The 18,765-nt window shown below is 38.3% G+C and overlaps 1 protein-coding gene across 1 annotated transcript; it reads right to left on the reverse strand.

The window, feature by feature from the left end:
- Positions 1 to 2,225: 2,225 nt before the first annotated feature.
- On the reverse strand, positions 2,226 to 18,734 carry LOC111339838 (uncharacterized). The gene is made up of 8 exons (XM_088729128.1): positions 18,478 to 18,734; positions 11,552 to 11,765; positions 9,591 to 9,892; positions 8,973 to 9,113; positions 7,446 to 7,774; positions 5,814 to 6,989; positions 5,111 to 5,378; positions 2,226 to 4,849 (listed from the first exon to the last, which is right to left on the reverse strand). Exons 1-8 carry the CDS (start codon positions 18,670 to 18,672, stop codon positions 4,400 to 4,402), a joined length of 3,075 nt encoding a protein of 1,024 aa, XP_088585254.1. The 5' UTR covers positions 18,673 to 18,734; the 3' UTR covers positions 2,226 to 4,399.
- Between the last annotated feature and the right edge of the window lie 31 nt (positions 18,735 to 18,765).

Genomic DNA, 18,765 nt, shown 5'->3' on the forward strand with positions numbered 1-18,765 from the left:
AATGAGGTAAAAGCAAAACTATGAAAAAACAAAGAAATTTTAAGGACATGTAGTCTCCCTCGCAGCCGTTTTTTTGGATGTCACGCAACGCTCCCCTAAAGTTCTTTTCCGTGAAACGTTTATATTTTGACGTTTTCCTTTCGGATCTAAAGTATGAGAAAATTCCCTCCTTGAGGCAATTTCTATTGAGCATACACCTGCGTGCACTATTGAGTGCGAGTGCCTTTTTGGAAAACTTCTTGATGGATGAGAGTTGATGATCGATTCCATTTCGCCGCAGTTACCTTAAACGGAATTCTAAGACAAGGATGAGGTCAACATATGTTAAAGTTCAAACTGCATGCGTTAGTGATGTTGTTTTAAACAAAGAATCATACTGATTCTATCATAATTCAAGTATAAATTCATCGTGACGAGCTGAATTTTCCAACAACGTTCCACCCATCAATGATATCTAACAAAAAAAGTATTTTACCCTTTGTGATGACCGTTAATGCCCTAAGAAACCCCTCCGCCCTCCCCCCTCCCTTCCCTTCATCTTTGCTAACAAAGCCCCCCACAAAGGCGTTGAGTGTATAATTTTATTCAAACGACATAAAACTCAGTCGGGTCAAAGACCATCATTTTATGCAAATCCTGAAAATCTATTAGCAACTATTACATATGGTTAATGGCCAAGCTCACCGTGGATAATTGGTACGTTATGGCTGTATGATCGGCAGCCTGTCAAGGCTCTCAAACGACTGAATGACCGATAGTCGGATATTTTTCTAAAAATTTAACAAATTGAGAGAAACTACATAATCCAAACTATTATTCGTTGGCGAGCGATCCCGAAGTGATTTATAAATCTCACGTCCAACGCCCAGTCATGTCTAACGCAGACCACAGGGTACGGCTGGAGCCATGATGTTGCAGTTATTGACACGCAATATTGCGTGAGGTCAACAGCCGGTCACGGTTCTCTAATGACAAGATGACAGGAAGTCAGAAATGTTTCGAAAAACTTAGGGAAATCGAGACAACTTATACAATCTTAACTATTACATGTCGCCGAGGAACTGCTAAGCGATCTCGAGGAGATGTAGATTTATAAATCTCATGTCCAGCGCTCGGTTTAAGCTGACTCGGAATACTTAGCGTACGGTCGACTGAAGGTCACGGTTCTTTAATTACTAAATGACTGTCAGTCGAAAATTTTTCTTAAAATTCAAGAAACCGAGGGAGACACCCTATAAAATTCAAACTATCCTGTATCGACGATGAAATCCTAAACGATCCCGAGGAGCTTCATAACTTTCATGTACAACGCTTAGTTTACGCTGGGCTGTGTCATCATCCATTATTTCATTCCAACTTCAACTTGCACATTACAAAGGAAGGATATGCTCGTGAGGAATCTGTGAACTGTTGCGAACAATTCACATGATCAACTTTATAAAGGAAAGTGCCACCATCTTCCATCATGGAGATAGCCAATACAAGCTGAAAAACCTCATATTTATCTAAAATTTCACTTTTCTCTTCCTTCTTTCAAAGACGTAAATTTTCCGTGACTCAACTGGAAATTCCTTGACTTTTCCGTGACCTCTTTCATAGATGTAAATTTTCCGTGACTCAATTTGAAATTTCCTGACTTTTCCCACGCCTTGAAGTAATTTTCAATTTTTTTCCTGATCTGTGACAACACACCTACCATTATCACACTGGAAAAGAAACACTATTTCTTCTTAAAAAAGCTTCTTGTTGAGCGTAAAAACAATGAAGGACAGGCGCGATCCGCTTTAAATCCTGCGAACTAAAATCCTCGTCTTCGAACAGTTCAGAGCACATTTTGGTATTAGATGTTACTCTTATGTCTTGATCTTATGTTATTTTAAAAGTACATATCTGTTTAACTGTAAAGGAAAACGGGGATAACTCTTGGAAATAGAGATGAGACAGAATTATTTTTCCGGCTTTCTGACTATCTACTCGTGCAGATTAAAACCGACACAAATTCGTGCGACTAGAAGTTGAAGAAATGTAGCATGGATGCTTAACTTCCAAAGCTTAGAATCCTTGGGTTATCTATGAAAAGACAAATCCGAGTTTGTGGAAATAGTCTGGCTGTTACAGACGCAACGAAAGCGAACCATTCTCTACGCTTCGCAGTTAAAATATTATAGCCGCGACTGTTGCTTATTATTTCAGACCACGTGACAAATCAATGAAGCATGAAGCTATAAAGGTCGATTCTATTTTTATTTGATGAAATACTGAAATACCTGTTTTCAATGAAAGCCTTTTAATTGAGTCTACTCTAAACAAAGCACTCGCGATAAAGCGATTAACTGCACTTTTATGAATTCTCTAATATCCTATTACTGTTTGTAGTGCCACGCCAAGTTACTTATATCTCCGGAAAACAAGGGGATGAGATCTCCCTATTATTTTCTGTGCGTATGATGATTTTGTTACACTATTTGATGAAGAAATGTCAAGAGAAAACATCCTTAGAATCTAGTGATTACCCACTCGAACACAGATTTTGGAAATAAAACCCGAAGTGTCATCTAAGCTAAAAGACAAATCGGGGTTTCTCTTTAGTTGTGGCGGTTGACTGGATAGCTCTAGCTCTATTTTTTATTCGCCAGTTGTTTCAGGGATATTTGCGTCACTTATGACAGAAGACATGTGGCACCGTAATCCTTAATTGCTGTTCCACTCTCGATTCCCATGATATGCCCGATGTGTAATAATTTCATTGCTGCGTATAATCCAGAGTTCTTTTTCCTGTCTGTAAACCACGCATGCGCAGGTTCACATTTAACGATACATGTTCGTGCTTCAGACTGGCAGGTGTGTTCATAGTTTTTGATACGTAAATGAATCTTCAAATATTTATGCGTCAGTTTCTGGAAGTCATGCGGCTGCCAGTCAGTCAGTAACGCCCTCACTCAGTAACTTGATAGTTAGTCAGTCAGTCACTCTCTTGGTAAGTAATCAAACAGCTAGCCACTCACTCAGTAACTAGTCAGTTAGTCAGTCAGTCAGTCAGCCATTGACTCACTCAGTCACACTCTCAGTAGCTAGTCAGTCAGTCGGCCGGTCAGTCAGTCAGACAGTCTGTCGGTCAGTCAGTCAGTCAGTCAGTCAGTCAGTCGGTCGTTCATTCAGTCAGCCTTAATTAGAGAACAAAGTGCCAAGGAAAGAAAGAGTGACAGTTTTAGAAATGACGAGTTGCCAAAGTAAGCTAAAAATTTGTAAAATGCATAATTTTTTGGTACAAAGTGAAAGTTCGACTTTGTATTTAGCTTTTTTTTTTAGCGAAGAATTTCGGGTTAGCATGAGTGAGCTTACGTGTGTAACTTTCTGTTGCTTTAAAACCGTGCTCATCAAGCTCATTTCGATTTACCTTAGCAATTGGCCGCCTAAGCTTAAAGCATGTCCTCCGCCAGCACTTCGTATCTTGCTCAGTAATAGCTTTCAACGGATTATAGCCTAGAACCTACCTGCTTAAGTTCTTTCACAGAACATTACCAATTTCACATCTGATTTCAATCAGCAAGGATAAATATATAAAGAATAAACTTTGGAAGCAAGGCTAATAATTTTTGCATCCGAATAATATAATGTATTTTGAGTAAACAACAACCACCAACCACTGATTAAATTTCTCCTCCGTAGTTAAATGGTCAGTTCCTATCACCAAAATTAATAAATCTCCGGATTAATTGGGAAAATCTCGGAATGCTAGAACGTTTCTGACCCACGCACCGAAGAGGACAGCGAAATATGCCGATGCAAGGTCAAAAGTTATTTTGCGTGCGAATTCCAAGCGGATCCTAGTATTGGATGAATACGAATGTAAAACATCAAACGTAAAAACGAACTCGGTGGTTCCCTACTTTCTTTTTCCTTCAGAAAACGAATTTTTTGAGCAAAGTCGTTCTGCGTCGCACTCAAACTCCGGATCCGTTCCGAAAGATATCTTGGAACTCTGGCCCCTGTTGCAGAGGGATGTACTAGCTGCAAGTACTTGGGATACATGTATGTAAATATTTTAAAATTGTCGAAGAATACATTTCACCGCATTCATTTTCGAGATAAACCACTATATATCCCGGAGAAAGCCTCAACTTCCTCTAACGTTATACGGAAAATCTATCTTACAAAATTATGAATTACTGTTACTATGTCTTTAAGACGTTAAGTACAAGTAAAGAATTTAACACTTGATGTTCAAGTTACTACATAGGCGAACTTGGACATTGCTCAATACATTCGCCACAAATTGTCAAAGTTGGTTTGAAAATTACATGAACTCTCGTTTTGGCTTTGGTTTCGGTTTCGGTTTCGGTTTTAGTTTCGAGGCTGTTCTCGAATCTAAAAGAGTAGGATTGCTCACTATGGTCGCTCAGCTTTGCCGTTCCTCCGGCAATGGATTATTTTTGCCGCTGGCCACTGACTGATCTAACATATCAAGTACCCTTAGGCTCCTCTCAGCTGTAAGTCGCTCTTTAGGGTTGCTCAACCAACACGTCTCCATAACGATTTTCCACATCCCCCAGGGGCCCATGGGTTCGTGAGTTCCTTCGATATGACTTGGACGAAGTCCATCTTTTATTAGATCTAGAAGCTGGGATTGTGAATACTGGCTGAAAATCTCTGTTTGAAAGGCTGTCTCCGCGTACCACATCTCCCAAAGTAACACACCAAAGCTGTACATCTCAGCCTTTTCGTCGTAAATTTCGCCAGCCAATACCTCAGGTGCCATGTGAGGAGAACCCCACGACGTACCCGATATTTGCTTTCCCTGCCTGGTTACATCGACACCAGATAGTTTCACTTTGCTATCAGCTGTCAACTTAACAAAAGAGAACTGAGAGTGACAAAGAAGTCCGTATGTTTAGTTAAACTTCGCAGTGACGAAAGCTATTGCTTAGATTCTGAACGGTAATGTAAGGTTGTGGCTTCATTTGACTTGTATTTTCAAAGCTTTCAGTTATGTAGCTATTTTAAAGATATGCTATTAGCTATTTTAAAGATACGAATAACTCTTTTTTTTTTTTTCCTAAGTCCGTGCCATTCTTTCTAAACCCGAATCGCTGAAGATCGCATAACTTACCAATAAATTTTCCAGTTTAAGATCTCGGTGGACATATCCTTGTTGATGAACATAAATCAAGGCATCTAGGATCTGTTGAGCCCAGAGCAACACACTTTTGCGCATAGTTTCATCTTCGGAGTGTGCGGGAGAACTTTCAGAGTGGGATATGATGTGTGTTTTGAGGGAGCATTCACAAAGCTCCAAGACAATCACCACTCTTGTAAGGCAGGGAGATGGTAGGAGATGTATTCCAAAAAACTTTACCATGTTTGGATGGTCAAGAACGCTGAAAGGTAACAAATGATAAAAAAAGACCATGTGGATGGTTATTATGTACCTCTGGATTGTAAATGAGGTCGAAATTGCACTAAATTAGACTTTGACGTCAGGAAGAAATTGAGCTCATTAATTTAAGAACTACACTGGAATTTTGTGATACTTGTGAGAATAAATGACTGAGATATTTATTATTGATCAAAAACATTGCTGAGGGCTTTATCCTATTTTAGCTTATGTTTTACATTAAAAGATGCAGGATGGGGTTGAAATTATTTTGTTTAGTCGTTGATTCAAAAGCATCTAGTGCTTGGTTTGATTTCATTAAAGTGGGGTTCAGTGTCCTTCCCGAAAAAGCGTATTTGAATAAATGCTCTTGTGCATGTTTTTTTATTTTAGCTATTCGGTAGACAATACAGCTTGAAATGGCAAGGTAGAACCCAACCTGAGAACTTCTTCCTTCTCGGTAAAACGCCTCATATTGGTGCTCTCAATAGGACTATTGTAGACTTTAAGCGCCACCTGAGTTTCTGGTTGTCCCTCTCGATTGAGGACACCACGGTATACTGTGGAAAGGTTTCCTTTTCCAACAATGGATTCGTCATATTGGCTCCATTGTATATGTAGCTGCCCCGCTGAGATATCCGAGGTTCTCATGAAGGTGACTTCGAAAACTGCTATTTCTGTCCTCAATATGTCCACACGCGAGTTGATAGGCTGGTAGATTCCCTGGATTTCGAACGCGCTCCTGGAATCTGCAAGCAGTTGTCGATAAAACTTTTTATAACTTTGTCTCAGTTTAGGAATCTTGGCTTTAATCTGAACCAGGAACTGAACGGCATCATCCAACTGCTCAGTTATGAAGGGGAGCAAGCTATCTTCTTTCGCAATAAGCTTCAGACATTTCTTGGATTTCTTCTCCACGTATAAACGTCGATCATTACGGAATTGTTCCAACTTTCTTTGGTATTGGAATTTCTTTTTTAATTTCTGTGTTAGAGCAGCCATGAAAGGAGTAGTAAGTACTACCGAGGTCAAGCCTTGTCGTAACCACAATGGAGCATTGCTTGATCGATGTTTTTCCGAAAGTCTCCTCTTCCTAGAGACTCGCTGCTCTAAAGATTCGCCACTGGAACTGTCCTCCTCTGGATTTCCAGGAAGAGTTTCTTCGTCTATCTTTCTGATATCTTCTTCCATGATGTCATACTTTTCAGCACAAAGTTGAATCAGGGCATCATGACTCTTGGCAAAAGGATGTTTCTTGTCTTCCCATTGCTGCACAAATTCCCTGGCTCTTTCAGAAATGCATCTCAATACTTCATGCTTAGTTTCTTCCCAAGTTCGTTTAGCCTCAGGGATCTCGTACTGGTCCCACTCACAAAATTTCTTCTCGATTTCATCTGATTTGAAATAAGTGATAAGATCAGTAATAATACCTTGGATTATTTGCCTCTGGTATTCACGTAGCTCGTCAACAAGTTGGTCCTGTGACTTTTCTAGTTCAACCAGTCTATTCATCACTCGTTTCATCTTTCTCTCTACTTCTTTGCGTGACATGGTCGTTGTTTTCAACAAACTGCAGATTTGACTAGACGTCCGAGACAGGAGATCTTCAAGCCACCTAAAGGATTTTCACAAGAAGGATTTAGACTTTAGTATCTTTTAATTCATCGTACTCACTCATGCGATTTTGTAAAACAACCTCTCCTCAGACATGAATGGTGATGAAAATGAGCTAAAGTAATAACTCAAGAATTATTTCACAATAAACTATAACGACATCCTTCAGTCTGCTATTCATTCCTGTAAAGTAAAATTGTAAATGGGGTAAAAAATACTTCATAGTAAGACATCCTTGCTTTTCAAGCTCAAGCAAGTAAAGGTGTTGGCGTAAACCTGTCATAAAACGTGAAATGTTCCGAGTACATCTAAGCTTTAAGGACAAAACTTTATCGTCTTAAAGCTTCAGTCTGTGGAACTCATAATGATGAGTTGAAAGAGTATTCATTGCGGGTGCATAAAGCACTATCAGCTAGAATGAATTTTTATGTTACTAGTTATCTTTATCTTTGCTCACCTGGAGTAAATCTGAAGACTGCTCTGCATATAGGACACAACAAGATTACTTATTCCATCCAAAAGCTTATCGAATTCCTCTGTGATTACGCCATAAGCCTGGGCGCTTTGAGCTTTGTTGCAAGATAGATAAAAAATTTGCTTCCCCGGATCGAGGTCTCCAAACCTTTCAGTAAGTGTTTCAAGTTGCTTTTGCTTCACTTGCTCGGCATCATTGGGAGGAATTTCATCCCACTTGTTGGAAACAAATAATGCGCACTTGGTGAATAAATTTTCGTTCATTTTTTCATCCTTCTTTAGCCTTTTCGCTTCGCTGAGTAACTCGAGAAGCTGTTTTGGGAAAAAAAAAAGATCAAAATGTTAAATACGGTCGCTGAGGTAAAAGTAAAAGGAACTGTGGACGCTAGAGAACTTATAACATACTTAGTGACTGCTATCACTAAAATAGCTGGTTTCCCTTGCATTGTCAGAAATTTGGGACAATATGGCGGAGGCTATTCTCGTGTTACAAGCAAATTGGCGCCGAAACAGTTTAAGAAAATGTATGGGAAAAGATTGCTTTTTCAAAATAGCTGTCTAAGAATGGGATACTCTTTAGCTGCGTACTTGAAAATGTTGCCTGCATCGGTTAAAGCGTCCATCGCTACGAAAAAGAAATACTCAACTTCAAAACTACCTTTTCCCAAGGTATATGAGTAAACTCATAATTCTGACTCCATTTTTCCCATACAAACTCTTAAAATGTGTTACAATTCTTTTGTCGTGGGAACAACCTTGTGAAGATTCGCAACTGCGTAGTTCGATGCGCATTCTGCAGAAGTTTTCTCAACTAAATTTCTCGTAAACGGTTGAATATGTTGGCCCACAAATTTTCCTCGAGCCGGGAAACTCTTCGTATTTTCACAGAGCTCAAAAGCCAAATACGCCATTTTCAAACACCTCAATTTTAGGAAGGAAGAACACGAAAGATACAAGTCCCAATAACAGCACAATTTGGCCACCATTTTCCTTGTTTTGACGTCTCCTTTGGCTTTCTGGGATTGAAAGGTACCAGACCTCTCTCTCGTGGGGTTTCACGAAAATAGAAAGTTACGTGTTCACTTCAATTCCACCGCCGCCATATTGAATTTTCTGTCATACGATATACCGCTGACATTTCGCAACGGGCTCGAAATGCACCCGATTTCTGGTGATGTCCTCGGGAGACATTGAGGCTCGTACGTAAAACAAGGCTAATCCCTGGAAAACAGAGTTTAGGTGTTTCATCGTACCATTAGAGAAACAGCAATAAGAAGAGAAAGTGAGGAGTTTCAATAAAACAATTACACTGAAAATTGAGGTATAATTAAAAAGGCGGACGAATAAGGATAATGCGATGCTGCTCGAAGAAATGAGATGAATATGGTGTGATCTTGTGGGAAAAATACAGCATGAGCCACAGTATTTTCGCTAACGCTGATAGTCTGTCTAATTATTATTTTGATGGTCTGAGTTTGGGGAAAAAATTAGGAGAGCCATAAAAGCTTACCCTGTCCTTCTGAACTCCACCAGAATTGGCACTATTTATCACATAGATAAAGCAAAAGGCCTCAGACAGGTAGTCCAGCACAATTTTATTCATGGCTTTGTTTTCTCCAACTCCAGGACTATCAACAATCATAACACCTTCCTACATGGAAAGAAGAAATATCCAATCGCTAGGTAATTTTTTTTTGCTAATGATAATTTCTGATGGAAAATAAATATACCTCAAAGATGCTCAAAGATGAGTTCGCCATTAACGATAAACGAGCCAATGTGAAATGGATAAAAAGACGAAACAAAACAAAACATGTTGCTTTCCCTTTTAAGCCAAAGGCCTATTCAGAAAAGACCAGGTGATCCTTTCAAATCAAATCAAACCGTAAGATGAATAGGTGTTTGTTTAGACTAAACTTTTGATAGCAAAGTACAACTCGAATGTTTGGTGAATGAAATTCTCATTCGTCTCGTTTGATCCTTGGTAGATCATCCCCTTTGTGTTCCAATTCTGGTCTAAGTTTAAATTAAGTGCAGAGCATGTAATTTTTGCTGAACGACGCTTATTGAATTCCGTTATAAACATAGACTTGTTTCTTTTACCTAGGCAAGACAGCGTTGTAGTTACCTTAAGCAATTCATGTGGCCAAAAAAGTTCCATTTTCTGATAAGGAGATCCTCTTTCTCGTTCTTTTTTTAAGTTGACAAACTTTTCTAACTCTTCTTTTAAATCATCCGAAGAATTTCCAAATTCCTGGTAAATGGGTCCCTGTTTTTCGTGGCTTCTCTCCGTGAAGTGCACGCGAATAGCTCGTTTTTCCCCATATTTTAGCTCACATATGGTAGATGTTGTACTAAGAGTCGAAGAGGGCAGGAGTTCCTCCCCAAGAATAAGGTTGATGATGCTACTTTTTCCTGCACTGGTTTCACCTGTTTTTCAAATATGATATTTATTAGTGACATGACGAAACAAGGGCAAGCAAGATAAATAGGCGAATAATAACGTGTAACAACAACTGTGAGATCCAAGCTATAGGGACAAGTTTTCCAGCTGATCAGGTAACTTCGTTTCTAGCAATATTAATTGAACGCCAATCAGAGCGCTAAAACGGTATATAAAAAACTCTTAACTATGTAGCACGTTCTTGAAGTCAGTGAATTTGACTTAAAAAGGTTCTCTTCTGTTCGGGATTACTGAAAAAAATTGGCAACTAGAGTTTACATCCTAGAAATGCTTTCCAGTACATTTTATGAAGACATACTGCAATTCGCAGTTATGCAGCTTCTAGCTAGAGAGTTTATTTAGTGTGCTGACTCGAGCTTTTGCTGATGCCTGACGTTTATGTGACTCCATCACTTCGTGACTTGTATACAGTGTTTAAGATGAGTAAATCAGTTGCCAGTTGTAATTGCGCTTGCGATTTGGTATCACAGCATGTGTTCAGTTTCTTCTTTTCTTTTCTTTTCTTTTGAAGCGATTGTCCCAGCAAGTTCGCTGAGCTAACACAGACCTTTCTCTAAGTGGCTGTGTTCTCCCTACCTGAAATACCTATGATTGTCCGTCGTAAACCGGGTAGGGAGTTATAATGATAAAATCAACGATCTTTCCTGGTTTTGTTGTGAATTATTCCCTTTCACAAATTTATGTTTGATATGAAAAAAAATGTAGTGTACCGAGCTTTGATGAGACAGACAAAAAGGAATTGGTTAACGAGTCAGCACGAATTAATAATTCAAGTTTTCGCTCCAAAATTTTACTGCTGCTTAAATAATTTAAGTGGAGGCTTTCACCACCCATGTAACAGCTTTGAGCAGTGATTGGTCCATGGAGATAATGGGCAATTTTCGGACTTATCGGACTGGGAGAAGCAAAGGAGGAATTGAAATAGAGACGTTTCAACAGTTGACTGTGCATGAATTTGAATTAATACAAAATATAACCCAGTCGAATTAATTTTCAGGCGACTTACATACATACGACTTCAGGCGACTTCTACGTTTTTCGTAGGGGAAAAGCAAAGTTGACAAAATAATTTGCACGCAAAAAAAAGGGGGAGGGGAGGAATGGGATATTTTTGGAGGGAAACCCCACTTCTTCCACGGAATAAATATTTTGACCTATTATCCTCACAGATTTCTTAACCCACGATACCAAAACATAAATCATTCGATTGAATTTCTAGGTGGCTTCTACGTTTGTCCGGTAGGAGCAAAGCAAAGTTGACAGAATAGTTGTACAAAAAATACCAAATAAAATCGTTGATTGTAGCATTACCCCTCCCTTCGCCCCGGATTAAACGGTATTTCCGGGCACACGTTCTGTAGCTTTTAAATAATTTCCTTAAGGTACACCCTAAGTAGAGACCCTTATGATCTAACAGAGCAAAAAAAAAATTCTTCCCCTCCCCTCCCTGTGTAGTCGCGTGAGTACATTATTCACGATACTAGTCCGACAATAATTCCATTTTCATGGTGAATTTTAGATAAAGCCACCTAGCACGATTTTACCCCACATCTGAGTGGGATCATGTTGCATTTTGCATTTCTCAACCATATTTTTAGGTTTGATAAAATTTGGTATTTGCTCACCTGCAACAAGAAGAACATAGTGATCCTTTGGCTTGATATTTTCCACATTTTTCTTCAAAGTTGTTCTGAAGTCGCCTAAGCTTTCTTCCAGGGTTTTTACAATAACGTCTTCTTTTAACTCACCAAAGAGTTCTGCTGTTTGTTCATATAGGCTACACAGCTCTTCACGTCTTTTTCCGTCCAACTTACAAGCTTTTGCTAAGTCCTGAAACTTCTAAAAAGATGAAACAGTAGAAAACAGAAGAAATATCAATCATAATAGCAGTTCCGTACTCCTACTGGGCATATGGTATTTCGCGGACTAGTAAAACGCGGACTAGTAAAACGTGGACTAGTAAAACGTGGACTAATAAAACGCCGACTAGTAAAACGCGGACTAGTAAAACCCGGACTAGTAAAACGCGGACTTGTAAAACGCGGACCTAATTTTTTTATGTTTTTCCGTGTTTGTAAATCGAATAAAACTTAACGGTAACGGAATTAACTCGTGTGTGTTTGTCACACCAGTACTTTTGTTGATTCAAAAGCGTATGCTTCTTTCCTCTTCAATAGACAGGTGTCACATCGCGACAGTTACTTATCAAAAAATGTTTCAAAATTTGCTCGGAAGCCTTTTAATTACCTTAACAAATAAAAATGTTTCTGCGAAAGTTTTCTCTTTAATTTGAATAACGTTTGTTTTCTTTATAACTCATTCGCTATCAAATTGTTAAGTTCAAGGAGGGTTTTCCCATAATTAAACTCGTAATTGTAGCCCTAAATCATTCGGGTTCTTTTGGCAATAATTTTTTTATGTGTTGCAAAAAAATAAAAATTTCATTCACCAGCAGAGGTCGGTCCGTATTGGGAAAAACTGTGCCCTCGGTCTTGAGTACCGGGAGGTACTCTTTTACTGTATTGTCCGTTACTGTTAGCAGTTATGATACCTCTTGTTTCGAGGTAGACCTCAGGCACAGTTTTTCCCAATACGGACCGACCTATGCTGGTGAATAACATATATGTATTGAGCGACGGTCCCTTATTTTGCTACAGGAAACGGAAATGGGTCAACCGTTTCTTCTCCAAGAACACAAACAGATGATCGAACAAAGGCTTGCGGTAAGCTACTAGTTGGACTGGGGTCTGTCACGACCACGTCACCATATCATGTCCCGAGTATTTGAAAGCATGAGATTGAAGACTACGAATCTTTTATTGTTATTGACGCCGTTGAGCTGTAGCATCTCAGATTATTACTACTGATTATATTTACGCTAAATTACAATATAAATCTCATTTGTAGATTTGTATTGTCCGTTGCTGTTAGCAGTTATGATACCTCTTATTTCGAGGAAGACCTTTAATTTTTATCGATGTCGTTGAACTGTTCAGAGATTTGTGAAGCATCTTGTATTGTTGGCCAAGTAAAAGTATCTTAACTTAGTTGCGTTAGAAAACGAAAATTGTCGGCTCGCGTCTCCAAAGTTATGCAGTTTTTATTGCTATAACAAAACAATTACGTTCATTTCTGGATGCAAATATTTACTCGCCATTAAGTCTTGTGCCTTTGTATGAATTTTTTTTTTGTTCTGTTCGTTACCGTTTAATTTTATTCGATTTACAAACATGAAAAAACATGAAAAAAGTTATTCAACTGGCTGCTGAACGATTCAATGAAACAAAATTAGGATTTTGAACTGGTGCTGAATAAAATTCTTTCCTAGCCTAAACTTATAGAATCGTTTGTATCCGGCGCATTTCAAACCCATTTGTAGCGTACAGGTCAAACAGGGATAGTCAGTAACTAAACCGTCGAAATGAATCAGCATAACATCAAATGGACAAAATTTTAAATTTAGCTCGCCATTAAGTCTTGTAATCGCCTTCGTATGAAATTGTTTTTGTTGTTGTTGTTGTTGTCGTGAAGTCCGTTACTGTTAGGTTTTATTCGATTTACAAACACGGAGAAACATGAAAAAAATTAGGTCCGCGTTTTACTAGTCCGTGTTTTACTAATCCTCGTTTTACTAGTCCACGTTTTGTAAGTCCGCGTCTTACTAGTCCAGTCCAGTCCTCGTAATACCATATGCCCTCCAACTGCTGGTGCATGAGATGGAAAAGATTCAATTCTATCAGATTTACGTCAGTGAAGATCTAATCTCACTTGAAGAAATTGCGGGAAATAAAGCCAGTTCTATAAGCAGACTGAGACATGTGGACAAAATTAACAGATCGAGACAGTTGATTTTGCAAATACAGCAACTTCAAGTAAAAAGAAAGAAACAAAAAAAAAAAAAAATTGATCGTGTCACAAAAATCTCATTTATGCCTCTTCTCCCTTATAAATTATATGAACAACCCAAATATGCTGCCTTGCCTGAGCTATGTCTACTGGGCAAAATTATAACCAATCAACAATTGGAGTAAATGGCTATGGGCAAAATCCCATAGCCGCATTTATTTAAAATTACTGTTCAATCAAATCCTTGATATGAAGTTTGGCCCAGTAAAGGTGAGGGCACTGAAAACGCCAAAAATACAATCCAATGATCTGAAAAAGGGGAGTGGCTGGGACAAGGGGAGGAGGAGGGATGAAAAACCACGTCTTTAACCACCATCAAGCAAATATTTCCTTTCCTCTCTGAAAGTAAGACTGTTTGTGAAAATTCGGAATCTACCATAAAATTTTATTTCTAAAGCTAACATCTCGCAATCCAGAAACTTTTCTACTCAAAACTTCAAGCGCTCTGACGAAGGGCTAGAGCTCGAAACGTCAGCTTTTAAACTCGTAACGGTGACCAATTTACATTATCAACTCAGTTGTTAAAAAAATATATAATAAATTGTCAACTCAGTTGATAAAACCACGCTAGAGTTCCAGCTGACTAAAATTTGATCCGTTCCGCATCATTGTAAATTTATTATTTAATAAAGATTTTCTTCACCCGCTGATTTTTCCCAAGAAACTTGCAATTTGAGAAAATAAGAAATTAAACAAATTACGATTCTTAACTCCACATTATGATGAATAGGTCATAATTCCATGCGAGAAACAAAAAGAACTGAGACTTAAACAGCTGGAAAACATGAATCGAGCTCGGCTGCCCAGATACCAAATGTGGTCCGAAAAAATGAAAAAGTTTTTAAATACACTGGTTTTCGTATCGGAGTCAATCTTCCACCTTTAAAAGATACCGTGATCTGTCAATTTATCACGTTCAAGAGCAAGGATAACGTATAATTAGAAATTGAGTCCGCAAGTGGCTCCAGGTCTCTACCTAATGCAATCATTACTCAGGCTTCCGAAGGAAACGCCCGAGGTATAAATTCGGCTGTTTTCTGTTTTGTTTTTTTTTTGCGTTCAGTCACAAAACGCAGCTCCACTACAGCGCATGCGCAAAATGTAAGCGCATGCGTAGAATGAACCCTAGAGCGTATGGTTTAAAGTAAGAAAGCAATGGCTGCCTTCTTCAAAAATTCCTTGCTTGATGTACCCGAAAGAAATTCGATCACTATTACGCCCAATGTATATACAAAGTCACACACTGTTCGCGGTAGAACCGAACTAAAACTTGTAGAGCGCTTTGGGAACGGGTCGTTCCGCGCACTTTACGAGAGATCAATTTACGAGCGATCCTTTACGTGTGAAGCTTTTATCGAGAAATATCAAGCGAAATCTGCTATATCAAACGAGTTATGTCATATTATGTTTACATGCAAACACAACCGTATAATTAGACGTGATCGCGAACCCAGTAGAATACCAGAAGCTGCTCTGAAACGTCTCAGAAGAAAGGGCAGAAAACTGAAGGAATCTGTTTATGAGCGTATTCGTCCGAGCATACCGAAGTCCTCTAAGCTACGTCGTTATGTGAAGGTTAGAAGAGTTACAAAGAATATTTGTCAGCTTAATAGGAAGAGGATAACATTAGATAAAGTTACAAAACATGATAGGAAGTATTTGTTGAATTGTTCAGTGAGGGTGCATCAGAGGATAATGAATTTGAAGTATAGAGCAAGGTGGTATTTATCAATGTTTTCTTGTAATAGACCATTGTGTCTTTATAAGAGTCAGAAACTATTGTAAATTTCAACTGAGTTTAGATGTTAAGAAAAATCCGGGTCTTAATCCAATGTACATTGACCTTAGCAAAACAATAATGGCACCATATAGCAAAGCTAATGAATTGATATTTGGACAAAATTCAGGGCAACAATGTGTTGCAATGAGTTTATGCTCTTTGATTTACTACAACAAACAAGGAATCAATTCTGCTAATGATTTCATATCAATAATGAGTATTAGAAATCAGTTGTATTCATGTTTGTCTCGATTAACCAGACAATTATTTTATGTAGTGACGACTCTGATTTCCACCACAAATCAGAGTCAATATGCCAGTTTTTTTTTTCTGTCGTTCAAGCGGGTTACCTGGTCAGAAGTTCTTTTCAGACTAATGACCAACCAGGCACTTTTAAATGCGCTCGTGCACGATGCAAAACGTGTCCTTTCATTCACAACACTGAGAAAATATCGGGACCCAAACGATCCTTTAAGATCACCGATCACTTCACGTGCACCTCCGCCAATGGTAATCTATTGCATAACTTGCACTTATTGCAAAAAGATTTACATCGGTGAAACAGGCAGAAGACTAGGTGACCGTTTCCGAGAGCACCTTCGCGACGTGGAGAGGAATGACAAGGACACATCGAAACTAGTCGCTTGACATTTTAATTTACCTAACCATTCTAAGCAACACATGGCAATCTGCGGTCTTTCCTTACACTTAGATAGCACGGAAAGCCGGAAAACTCTTGAACGACAGCTCATCTTTCAAACCGGCAGCCTAAATCCCACAGGTATCAACGAACGTTTTTCATTCCACTAATTTATTCGTGTTTTTCTCGTTGCCATGTTCCCAACAATCACGTAGCTTCTTTTCCGCCTTCAAAAGCACACACAACCCACAATTCCTTTATTCGCTCCGACGAAGGGCTAAAGCTCGAAACGTCAGCTTTTATTATGGTAGCGGTGGCCAATTTACCATTTCAACTTTGTTGATACATTCAAATTATTTAATTATTTTTAATGCAGACAGAATTACCCACACTATTAAATGTGTTAGAGACTGATTATGAACTTCAATACAGTGAGAGCTACACCGGTACTATTCATCAAGAAACTACAATAGAAGGATACCAATACTGTACCTCCTTAGACAGAGCTTTTCAATCAATTATATCTGAAAATTGCAACAATTTTGTCGATGCCTGTGCAACCAAAAAGTTAAATGTGAGTTGTGCTGTGGCTATTTATTCACTCTGCTACTCCGTAATAAAATCATGTAGTTACAGGAATTCAAACCCCTTATCTAGTGTTATTCCGTGTGGCAAAAGATTATAAGAAAATTCATCTTTAAACAAGTATTTACTGTAAGATGATTTGCCAAAAACTGTTGACGTTTGTGGAATTGAAATAAGTTTAGATTCTAAAAGTGATTACAGTGGAGGAATATTGTCTGATTCAGTTTACAGCAAATCAATCCTCGAAAATCTTGTAGGGAATAATAGTGAATGCATAAGATTTTTGATGTGGTTTTTAGTTGTTTGTATGACATGTATTTTTAAAACCACAAAAAGGTCAAAATATGTGTATTCCCTCTTGGTATTTAATGAAAGTCAAATGCCTCTAATTTAATATACTAGAACTGGAGATAGCACTGCTTCTCTTGTTGTAGCCTTCAGCAATATTCAATATTCAGAGATTTTCCTACTAAAAACAATATGAATTATTGAACAGCAATATTGCTTCAATCTAATTGATATTTAGCTGCTTCTTATTTGACTTTTTTATATTTTTATTAACTAGTTCTGTAAGATTTTTTTACATAAATAGGAGACCCTTATTATAGGGCCAACCTCTGGGTTTCCTTTTTCTTAATAACTATGTATTTGCATGTTGTTCTGAAATAAAGTATTGTAAAAAAAAAAAAAAAATCTACTGATTTCTGACAACTCCCCTTGGGTGAACATTTGGCAACAAACTATGACTCGGTACCTATTATAGATAAAAAAAGTTCCCTTCTCCTTGCAGTTAACTGAGGCAAATACATTACCTACTCAGGGTTCGTGAAAGTATTGAAAGTCCTTGAAGATGCTTGAATTTAAAAATAAAAAATTAAATGCCTTGATAGTACTTGAATGTGAGGACTAGGGGTTGATTTTTGCAATGCTTTTTCTTTAGAGATTTTCAAGTTGAAAATTGCTGTACTTACATTGAAAAGCTGAGAAATAATATTAAATAATTTCAAAATTGCTTATGCAAACCTTTCCAAAAGTGGTCCTTCAATTTTCTAACACTTGGCCTACAAAGTCATTGAAAAGTCCTACAGATGCCAAAGGTTGAAATTCAAGGAACCTACTCCTATATGGTAATATATTATTTTGATTGTTGTCTAGTACCATAACAACGTTCATTACACTCCAGCAGACAACAAAAAACAAAAAACACAAGTAGACTTATTCGTGACCAGCAATGACGAAATCGCGTGACGACAATAACAATGGCAATATGGCAGTCCCCTATAAAGATAACTTCAGATGTGCCATAATGAAAGCCCGAGTTCACGCAGCTATGCGTCTAGTTTATCTGTAGACTAACATATCGCTTTCAAGGATAAAATAAAATCTGAACGGATTCCATTTTCTGAGGCGGATGTTAATACTGTGTAATACTCCAGAAGTCATAGCCTTCCACAGCAATAAACGTACAGACATTCAAAGCACACAAAACAAAGTCAACGACTATATACCGTAATTAGCATGAGAATTTCTTATCTTCATCATCATGAACGTTCGTTTTAGCTTTACGCTTTTTGCTACTTTAATGGCGCTATTTGACGAGAAATACGCTGATATATTGAGAAATCTTCCACGGCACCTACATTTCCAAGTTTCCGTTTAGAAGATCCTTCCAGACCTGCCAAATGCTCATTCAGTTTGGCTTTGATGTCTTCCGTTCCTTCTAATCCTTCGTCGCTAAGATCAAACGATTCCAGTATTTCTAAAAGATCTTCCAAATCCTCGATTTCGTCTATTTTAGTCGGCATGTTCCCTTCTTGGTTACAAGGGACGAGCATAAGAGAACGACAAACAGTTGCTTGTGTTGTGTTTGTTCTTCAGCACTGAAAAAGGAGGGGGGAGGGAATCGTGAAAGCTACCCGCCAATGAGA

The sequence above is a fragment of the Stylophora pistillata genome, chromosome 7, assembly GCF_964205215.1.
Source record: "Stylophora pistillata chromosome 7, jaStyPist1.2, whole genome shotgun sequence".
Classification (NCBI taxonomy): Eukaryota; Metazoa; Cnidaria; class Anthozoa; order Scleractinia; family Pocilloporidae; genus Stylophora; species Stylophora pistillata.